An 11,546-nucleotide genomic window follows, 5' to 3' on the forward strand; every position below is an offset into this window, starting at 1 on the left:
CACCTGAAGCAAAGGTTTGAAAGGAAATAAATATAAAAATAAAGATATATTTAAAAAATATTTAAAATAAAGATTCAGGTAAAAGTAGATATAAAATTAAAGAAAGATTCAAAAAAGACTTAAAATAAAGATTCGGGAAGAAGTAGATATAAAAATAAAAAAAGTATTTAAGAGGTGCCTGAAGCAAAGATAGGTTTATCTCTAAGTAAACAACCAAAAACTCTATAATTCTGTAATTTACAGAGTTAAAATATAAATATATTATATTTTGTTTCAGAAATATGAATAAATCAATAAATTAGAAAGAAATTTTTTTATGAACAGATAATAGCTAATTTTGAACTATTATATAAATATTGATAAATAGATAAGTAGACAGAGCATTAAATCTTAATTTTTAGATATTGTTTGTAAATTCAATTAGACTTTTTAGAATAACTGGACTTGATAACTTTTATTAACTTAGATAAGTTATGATAATTTAATTTATTAATATTATATAAATTATATTTAATAAAATATAAATAAACTATATATTTTAGTTGCAAGTTAATATAGACTGAAAATATGTTTGAATAAAATAAAAATATAATAATAAATAATATAATTATAATTACAAGGAAAAGATCCTCTAGATAGAATAAAAGGTTATAATATAAATTAAAAATACTATAATTATTTATTCAAACATAAAGCTTGATTTTTAATAAATTAGATATTTTCTTATAATTAATACCTGGGAATTATAACTATGTAATTTTTAATTCTTATTAAAATATAAAAATCTATATTTTATCTTTTATATCTTATTTATAGAGCTCTACTACTCCTTTACAGGTAGTTTTTATTAATGATTTCCAATAACAATATATAAACGCCAGAAATAGCTAGTAAAAAGCTTTTTAGTATAATAATAACACTACAGATCTGAAGAAGATATCTAAAAACTTTTTATAAATATTAAGAATATATAACTCTATTTAGATTAATTATTTTAATTAATACAGAAAACAGTATGTAACTACTTGAAAAAATATGGATAATCTTTTACTATATGCCTTTCTAATAGTAATTGTATTTTATAAGCATATTATATATATATACGGTTATTATTATTTAATAATTAATTCCTTTTGAAAAAATACAAACTTACATAAGATATTTAATTACTTACTCGATCACACATAAACTTAAAGCAAATTAGCCAATTTATATTCTTATATTAATTTTATAATTAAATTCCTGGAGCTGGAGAATTATAATATACAAGAAATTTATTTTAAATATAATTTATTATAAGATGTTCTTAAATTATATTTTTCAATAATAATAATAAGCTTTCATATTTATAGCTGTCAAGTAATAATACTTAGAAATTTATTATATAAAGTATATCAAATATATTTAATATAAGAGGATTATTGATTTATATACAGCAATAATAACTGACTAAATAATAATTATATTTGATACAACCGATAGAAATTATATAATAAAAATTATAATAAGAAAACATTTTATAGAAATAAGATCTTAATAGTATTAAATATATACAAAATTCTGCAGCACGCAGAAAAATAATAATAATAACAGAGACAGATACATAAAATAAAATAGATATGTTAAACTTGGTAATAATACAGTTTACTATAGTTATAATAGTAATAGTATAAATAGCAGTATAAATATAAAAAGTATTTGAAATATAAAAAAAAGATTATCTTCATTATTTTTATCTGTAAGGCTCTTAATAAGTAATTAAATCATAAGATAATAAAGAATAATATATGAATAAATTCTTTTTATATAAGAAAAATTAAAAGTTATTATAATAATATATTAAACAATATATATAAAAAATAAGAAAAGTTCCTTAATTTTATATAATTTATTATTATAAACTAAATCTAATAAATGACAAGTCTAATTTTAAACAAATCGTATTCATTAGAATACAGGATTATAAGAGTGTATTTATTACTTTATATTAATTTAGAATAAATATATATATATAATATTATCTTTATATATGGAGTCCCAGGGTAAAAAAGTATATTATATATCAATAATAATAAAATAGTAATCCCAATATTTCAATTAATTAGATTATTATAATGACTTTATTTTTGATTGGAAAATATATAAAATTATATAGATTTTTTTTTATAATCATGCAGACATAGCCTCCAGAAGATAAAAAATCAAAATAGAGTAACTAGCTTATTATAATCCAGTAAATTATATAAATATTCTTAAATTATATCTTGCTGACCCCTCTCTGGTACTTAGAAAGAATAATGATTAGTTTCGAGTATAATAATAGCTAGTATTATATATATGATTAAACTCATCATGTCTCCTACATCACCCCTAACCAATTTTTAATATTAAAATATCTTTCTACAGCTCAGGATTATAAATGCTATATATAAATAATTTTATTCTCAGCAAGGCTCTAAAGAATCAGAGTACCAAGATATTAGAATTAATGCTAGATAAATTATATTATTAAATAACTTATTATTTTATTTAAAAAAAACACTGAAATAAAGAATTAAGTTATTTATAGATAAAATAGCAGAGGCAAAAAATAGTAACAGAATCATAAAGAACACTTTAATACATAATATTTATATAAATAATATATCCAGGCCCCTGAGAGGTTGTAAAAATAACAGTAATTATAATATTTCAAATAAAGGTTTTTATTTAATTTCCAAAAATAGAATTTAATCAATGCTACTTCTTTTGCATGTTTATATAATATATTTATATTTATAATATATTAATTTTAGATATTGCTAGCACTGCTAGCACTGTTATAAAATAAGTTTTCAAATTCAATTAAATAAGAAACTTGTTTATACCTGTTATTATATATTGAATTAAATATCTAATATATTCTTTTATATATATCTTATATTTAATTTTATATATATCTTATATTTAATTTTATATATTATTATAATTATTAGATATTACTGGTTTAATATTACGGTAGTCTATTTTAAAAATGGATAAATTAAATTTTATTATTATTTAAATCTTTATATTTGTAAATTATTATAAATGAATTATACAGTATATAAAGGCTAATCTAATACTTTAACTAAAGATTATGTGGATTAAATTATTTATTAGATATATTTTATAACTAATAATTTTTAAATAAAATTATTTTATAACAGAATACTCACTACACGTGGAAGATATCTTAGAAATCTTATTATTAATAATCCCAGAGATCAGGCAGGTTTTCAATAAATATAAATAATGTTTAATAATATTACTTAATCCTTTTGTTTTTAATCTTTTATATATAAATTCTTATTCTAATTCCTGTAATTTTCTCTATCAATATTTCTTATATAAAATAAAAATTCAATATATATTCTATAATATATACTGAATTTCATTTACACAGCTACTTTGATTTTATAAGTTAAAAAAATATAAAATTTCTTATTTGATATTCTTCAATAGTTAGCTTAGCTAAGAAAATTATTTATTTCTTTACTAACACAGCTGTAGAATAGAAAGACTTTATATATAATAGTATAATTCAATTTTTCTCTTATCTTATAATACATTTTTGTGTATTATTAATTATTAATATATATTTTTAGTTTAAATTATTTTTTTTTCTAGTAGATCCCACAGGTCTTATAATATTTTTATATAAAATTTTTAATTTCTATTTATTAGAATCTTTGTAAAATTAAAATTATTATTTTTTTATTTATAAAATATCCCGCAATAAAATTATAATATAATTTTATAAATATTTATAACTTTAATTTCTGTTTATTAAAAATATATAATTTTCTAAATTTCTAGAGAAGGCTATTACAGTTCTTTTATTTAATAAATTTATTTATTTTTTTATTTTTTATAAATCTGAAACTTACAGGATTCTTTAATTTTTATAAATTTTCTATACTTATTTATCTTAAATTAATATTTATAATATATTCTTATATAATTTTACAGATAGATTTTTATAATATAATATTTTTATAAAAATAACTCTTCTTATTACTTTTTTCTTTATAAATTATTCTTAAATTAAAATATTATTATATATCAGGATTTATCTGATTATTATAAATTTCTTTTTTTATAATATATTTTTAATAAATTAGAGAGCTGTTATAGTATTACTTCTTTTAATTTTTTATAATTTTTATAAATATTTTTTTTATAATTTAAATATTATAATAGGGTATTCACAAGATTCTAAATTTTTAGATAATATATAATATAAAATCTAAATATTATAAATTATTATATTTATTATACTTATTTTTATAATAATTTCTTACTAGTTATAAAATATTTTAGGACTTTATAATTTATTATAATTTTTATTATAAAATTTACTTCTTCTAACCAGTATTATTATTTCTTTAAAAAGTTTAATTATTATAGATAACTTCTTGTCGGGAATCCTGTAATTCTATTTTATTATAATTATTTTTTATAAATTAAATATAACTAGTATTTACTGGCTATTTTTATCTTTCTGTAATAGTATTTTATTAATTATAAATATTAATATATTAGTTTTAATATATACTTATTCTCTTTTCTAGAAATAAATTATAATAATATCCTTTATAAATATATCTTTTGATTTATAGAAGCTTTTATAAATTTTTTAATATTAGAAAATCTGGATCTAGTTTTTTCTTTTTTTTATAAAATCTTTTAATCAGGTCTATAAATAAATTAAATATTTATAAATATTTTTATATAAACCAGTAATACCAATTTATAAAATCTATAAACTATAGAATTTTCTTTATATTCTATAATTTTAATTATTTATAAATTATCTTAATCTATTCTAGTTCCATCCATATTTCTTTACAGTTAATAATAAAATCTAGAAAATTAATTTCTAATCTTATAAAATAATATTTACTTTATTTTATATATAATCTTATTTTCTCTAGAATTTACAGTATCTTACAGATCTATTTTTTATATATCTCTAAATCTTGTAAGTATACTATAATATTATCTAGATAAATAATAATAAAGTAATCCAGGTACTCTATAAATAATAAATTTATAAAATCTTAAAATCCCGCGGGGGTACTAATTAATCTAAAAAATATAATTATATATTTAAATAATTTATATTTTATACAGAATACTGTTTTCTACTTATAATCTTTTATAATTTATATTCTATAATAGACTTTATAAAGATTAAATTAAATAAATTATAATATTTTTATAGAATACTTAATATATTTATTAATTTACAGCAGTAGATACTTATTCTTAATAATTTATTTATTTTTTTTATAATAAATAATATATATTTACAGGCTCCCGTTCTTCTTTTTTATATATAAAATTAAAATATTTATAAATAATTTTAAATTTCTGATTTAATTCTCTATAAAATAATTTTATAAATATTTTTATAAAATCTTTTATTCTACAGAGAATATCTTATAAATTAAATTTATTTTAAATTTATATTTTTCCGCGAGTTTGATCTTCAGGTTAATTTCTAATTATAAAAATAAATATAATATAATTTTTTATAAATATTTTATTAAATTTTTATAACTAATTAGATAGTTTCTCTTTCTGGTTTTTATAAATTTTCTAGATTATTATAATATATATTTACTCTATGTCTTTTTTTCCATGAGAAACTTTTCTATAAATATATAATATATTTAAATTATTTAAATCTTGCAGAACTTCAGATAGTAATAATTAAATTTTATAATAAATTTTATAATATAAATTTAAAATATTTCTAATATAATTTTTTTATATCTGGTATTATAATTATAATATTTTAATAATTTTTATAATTATTTTTATATTTTTAAAATTTTAATAAAAAATAATTATTTTTTAAGCAGATGCTATTCTTATCTAAAAATTTTATAAATATTCTTATAAAAATTAATTTTATTTTATAATTTTTATAAATATTATAGAAATTAAATTTATTTTTATTTTTATATCTACCAGTATCTTTATTTTATAAAATATATTAAAATTATTATTTATAAATAGTCTTCTGTATATCCGTAAACTAGAATATATTATAAATAATATTTTTTCTAATATTTTCTGCTTTATATAAGTAACTAGTTATTTTTTATAATTAATTTTTTTTAATATAATAATCTGTTATAAAGTAGTCCTGCTTTCTATAATAAAAATATATTATTAATTTAAGAATTATTATAGACTTACTAACTGTTATTTATAAGATAATATTAATATTTTTTTTTTATAAAAAAATATTTTATAATTTTTTATCTTACAGGGTATATTACAGAAATTATTTAATTTTATTTATAAATAATAATAATTTTTTTTTATAAATAATTAAATTTTTTATTCTGCCAGGATAGACTTATATATTTTTATAAAAAATATTACCAAGTCCTGCTTATTTATAGAAAATTTTAATTATTTATAAATCTTCTACTTAATTATTACAGGAAAAAATTTAAAAAATAAATAAAATTATATTATATCTAGCTTTTAAACTTTATAACTAAGTTTTATTCTTATCTTCTTTTATTATTAAAAATATATAAAATCTTTTTTTTATAAGAAATAATTTTAAGAATTCATGACCAGGTCTTCTATTTCTTATTATTTAAATTTTTAATTAGATTTTTAAAAATTTATAGAAATTTTTTATTTATAATTATAATATTTAGTTACAGTTTTTTCTTTCTAGAGATTACTAAGAATATAGTCTAAGTAAATTACTATAATATATATTTATTATTTTTATTTTAATTATTTACTTCTATAATTAATTTTGCTGAATAATAAATAATTAATAAATAATATAATTATAAGTATTTTAATATTTATTATTTTATAAAAATAAATATAAATATCTAAGTATTTAAAACTTATAATAAAATTATTAAAGTTATTTAAATCTTTGCAGGTTTTTGAAATCTTATAATAATTTTTAATCTTGACTTTAGATTTATAATTTATTTAAATAAATTAAGCTATTTATAAAGCTTATTTAAAAAGATTTATACTTTTTTAAGTTCTTTTATAATTATTTTTATAATAGTCTCATGGATTAAAGTTATGAAATTCAAGAAATTCTTCATGAATATAATTTTTAGTATTTTATATAAATATAGCTTAATAGATTATTTTATAAGATTTAAATAATAAAATTGTAAGAATAAATATAATAAGATAATATAAAAAGTATATTTTATTTATAAATATAAAATATAGGATTAATTTTTTTAAAATATTATTATTAATTATCCTGACTCTGCCTGTAAATAATAAGATATTTATGGATAGTCTATGGATCATGTAGTAAGTACTAACTAAATCTTGTGACAGGACTATTATCAGTATAGATATTTCTTGTGATAATGAGTATCACAAGGGTTATAAGGATTTGGATCCTTATATTTAGTAGGTCTAGTTATTATTTTATTTTTGAATTATGATTTACTAAAGTGCACGGAATACGGGTTTTTTTAATATATTAATTATTATTTATATATTAATAAAATTAAATTTTTATGATTAAAGTTCTAGTACTGCTGCTGTATATAAGATTGAAATATTTAATTTTTCATTTATATTATATTTTCAAGTAATAAGCTGCTATACATTTTATGTTTTAATTTTAATAATATTTAATATTAAATATAGAATTATTCATTCAGGATTTTCTTTCTATTATATTTAAATTTATTTTAAATTTTTATTTATGTTTCTGGATTTTATATTATTTAAATTATTATAATTTTTAAGAATAATATTTTAATATTTTTTTATTTTACTACAAGTACTTCATACTTATTTAATATTTAATTCTTAATAGTTTATAAATGTATTATAAAGATATTATATATATGTAATTTTCTAGAATATTTTAAGATTTTTTAATAAATTATTTCTAATATTTAAATTCACAGATATCTTTTCTATTGATCTTTTATATATAACTCTGGAAGCTGGGTATATTATTAATAAATATATTATATAAATTTATATATAAATTTATAATTTTTATTTTATATTTATAGTAATACTAGTTTATATTTTTCTATAAATTTATAAAATTATTAAATTACTGAAGAAAGAAATTAAACCATTTTAACTAAACTAAAATAAATCATCTACTAGTAAATATTCTATTATAATATTATTTTTACTAGAGAAGCAGCAGGAAATAAAAATAAAAAATAAAATTTATTATTTTTAAATTATTATTTTTAAATTATTTTAAATAAAATAATTCTTTATATAAGCTATATAAATATAATTTTCAATTATAAATTTATTATAATATTTTTTAATATTACAGGCCTAGCTGGCAGCTTTATAATATATATAAATTTTTTTTATCTCTTTTCTAAAATACTCTCTGTAATAAAAGACTTGTAGAAAAATCTTATAATTTTAAATATCATTATTTCATATTTTTTATTATCTTATTCAAATCTATAAATTATTTACATAATTATAATTTTTTGATCAGGTCTCTTTTCTAAATAATAATTATTTTAATATAATAATTATTTTTTTAAAAATTATTGAGTATTCATTATTTACAGATTCAGTTATTAAAAGAATCTTATAATAAAACTTTTAAAGAATTCCTGTAAGTTTTCTCCTGGTATAATATTTTAAATATAAAATATTATTTTTTATTAGATTTTTATATAAAACAGTGATTAGAATTATTAGACTTAATATAAAAAAATATAATAAATCTAATTATATATATAAATATTATAATATAAATAGCTTGATCTCTGCGAAACTTCTTATAAAAAGAATTAAGAAACTATATGTAGCTAAATGTTATTCTATATAAAATATATATCATCAAATATATAATTATATTTTTTAAATTAATTGATACTTCCACAGGATTCTAAGACCTTATAAGTATATTATTTATAGCGTATCTAGATTAATCTATTTAAATAACATTATAGTGTATTCATAAAATCTGAAAAAAATAGAAAAGACAGGTTTATAAAATAAAATAACTTTTTTTTAAAAAACAGGATTATATATAAAATAAAGTGAGTATTATTTTATAAGACTCAAAATTCATTTTTTAAATTTTGTTATCAGCCGTGAAGATATATAATAAAATCTAGATAAATTAAAATAATTCATAAATAACTAAAGGCACAGAATATTAAGAAAATCTTAGAATTTATAGATTTATCATTAATTTATATAAAGGTACTTGTAAATGTCTAATATATTTATTTATTCAATTGAAATATTCTATGAGAAAAAGAAAAGAAAACTAAATTTAAGCTTTCCAATAAAAGAAACTTATAAAAAATTTTATGATTTAAGAAAATATATTCATTGAAAATATTATGGAAAAGTAAGAATAGCTAGTGGATATTAATTATATTTTATTTATAAAAAATGATTATAATAAAATAACATAGAATTCTAGATTAAAAATCACTTACGATAATTAAGTTCTTCAAGTTTTTAAAGAATAATAATATTGGTAAAAAGAAATAAATCTTATAATAAGAATTATAATAGACTATAAAGCCCTGAAATATTTTATAAGCAATTATTACTTTCGAGAAAATAATAATCAAATATTAAATTTCTTTTATTTCTACCTGTAATATATATAAGGAAGTAATCCTTATAAGTATAGTTATCCACCTCCTCCCAGGGTGTACCTGAGTATATAGGGGATTCTAGGGGTCCGCAGAGGTATCTGCGGGTAATGATGGCCTTATGGTCTTGTTTTGAACTTTTGCCCCTAGAAGAGTTCCTTACAGCTGCCCTGCTCTAATTACAAGAATTTAGAATAATTTACATAGTTCGCAGACATTGAATATAATTTAATGATAGTAATAAACAAATTTACTAAATTTTCAAATCATTTTATACTCGTTAGATGTTTTTATTTTTTAAACTTTATATCTTTTCAAGATTTATACTCATTCCTTTTCCTGCTTGGATAATATATTCACACAGGTCTATGTGCTCAGTGCAAGAATCCGGAAACTCCTCACATTTAGTATTCACTGCAAGCTTACAAGTGATGCGCGTTCTGAGTCAACAAACTCAGAATTCTAGTCTTTAACCGGATAGCCGAGTGGTTAGTAGTTCCAGACGGTTCACTCCTGAAGTGCACCAGGCGCTAGCGGATCATGACACTCAGCTTCAGTTGAGTCCCACTTATGTGGGCCCTTGATGCATACATTGTCCAATTAAGTTGATGCTCATGGGTGATTACAGCACTAGTACCTTTGGCTCATCAACGCATTACAAGTCAATGAGGTCATAAGTTCACCATACAAACAATGTATTCCTGGTCACATGCTTCTAGAGATTGACACCTATATAGTACAATGATACGGCTGGTACTCCGTACACATTTGCATATAGTACACATTTGCATATAAAGACTGACCCCACCCCCGCGAGTGTTGTACAAGTAGTACGAAGTGCCTTTTTGTCCAATGCCTAATTACAATATCTTTAGTCTCAAACAGTAACATAATACCTATTTCCACATCACACATTACTGTCTAACAAACCAATCGCTTTATATCCACTGGAAACCGTGGGCCGCTAAAGTAGGTATCGGGTTTGTAATAGGCAAGCCCCGGGCACTTTATGTTAACTATTCATTAAAGACTACAGACATATTGAATAGAGCCAATCTCTTATATCGAGCAAGGTATGTATATTAATGACTTGCATTCGCTCGATGAAAATCACTGATTATGTGCCTAGTTTCCTCGATCATAAGAACGCAGAAAGTCCACCTCTATGAAAAGTAAGCATCTCTCTTAGGAGCTATATTTGGTGTGCGCATCATTGGATGCACACCCAAAAGCTAGGCTTGGTTGTATTTCGCACTCAATAGTTAACTCCCTAGTGACGCGGTCTCACAAAACCAACGATCCAGATCATTCAGCATTGCACGAAGGGGGAGCTCTAGGTCAAGAGAGTCTTCCCCGCTATTTTGCCAAGTCAGGACCAGTGGATGCTGATCCCCGGAAGACAAAGAAAGATGGAGGCGGAAAACGAAACTGGTTAGTTGAGTAGTCTGGCGTCTCTCTCCATCATGGCCCCTAGGAATATCCAGTGACCCTCCTCCAGGGGCCGCTCTGGCGATGAAGTGCACGACTATGGCTACAAGTTTACAAACACACGACGTCACTCAAACAGTAGCGCCCAGGGAATTGCGGACTTCAAGACAAAGTTTGAAGCCGTTGAACCAGAGCCAGTCTTTGAAGAGACCGTGCATGGGCCCGATGCCTTTCCCGCGGATGACGATATGGTAAGGAAAGTTGATAGTATCAATAGTGATACCACTGAAGGTAGTGAAGTCCCTTCGAACAAGCCATAGCTATATCAGGCGAGGTAGCCAGGGATCAAAATGAGGATTTTTAAAGAGTGATCCTGCACAGACACGGTAAACCAGCAAGAGCTTTGTATCACAAAGGTGACGATCTTCAGTTTATCAAAGACCCCTGCTAGGAAATATGATGAGATAGTTTGACTGCGTG

At 19.8% G+C, this 11,546-nt stretch overlaps 1 protein-coding gene across 1 annotated transcript; it reads left to right on the plus strand.

Moving 5' to 3' along the window:
- Positions 1-10,490: 10,490 nt before the first annotated feature.
- On the plus strand, positions 10,491-11,386 carry AtWU_02552 (ATPase-stabilizing factor 15 kDa protein; the record flags this gene model as incomplete). The annotated part of the gene is made up of 5 exons (XM_035497665.1): positions 10,491-10,522; positions 10,688-10,711; positions 10,768-10,793; positions 10,913-11,069; positions 11,137-11,386. 5 exons carry the CDS (start codon positions 10,491-10,493, stop codon positions 11,384-11,386), a joined length of 489 nt encoding a protein of 162 aa, XP_035353558.1.
- Between the last annotated feature and the right edge of the window lie 160 nt (positions 11,387-11,546).

This window comes from Aspergillus tubingensis, assembly GCF_013340325.1.
Source record: "Aspergillus tubingensis WU-2223L DNA, scaffold_4, whole genome shotgun sequence".
Classification (NCBI taxonomy): Eukaryota; Fungi; Ascomycota; class Eurotiomycetes; order Eurotiales; family Aspergillaceae; genus Aspergillus; species Aspergillus tubingensis.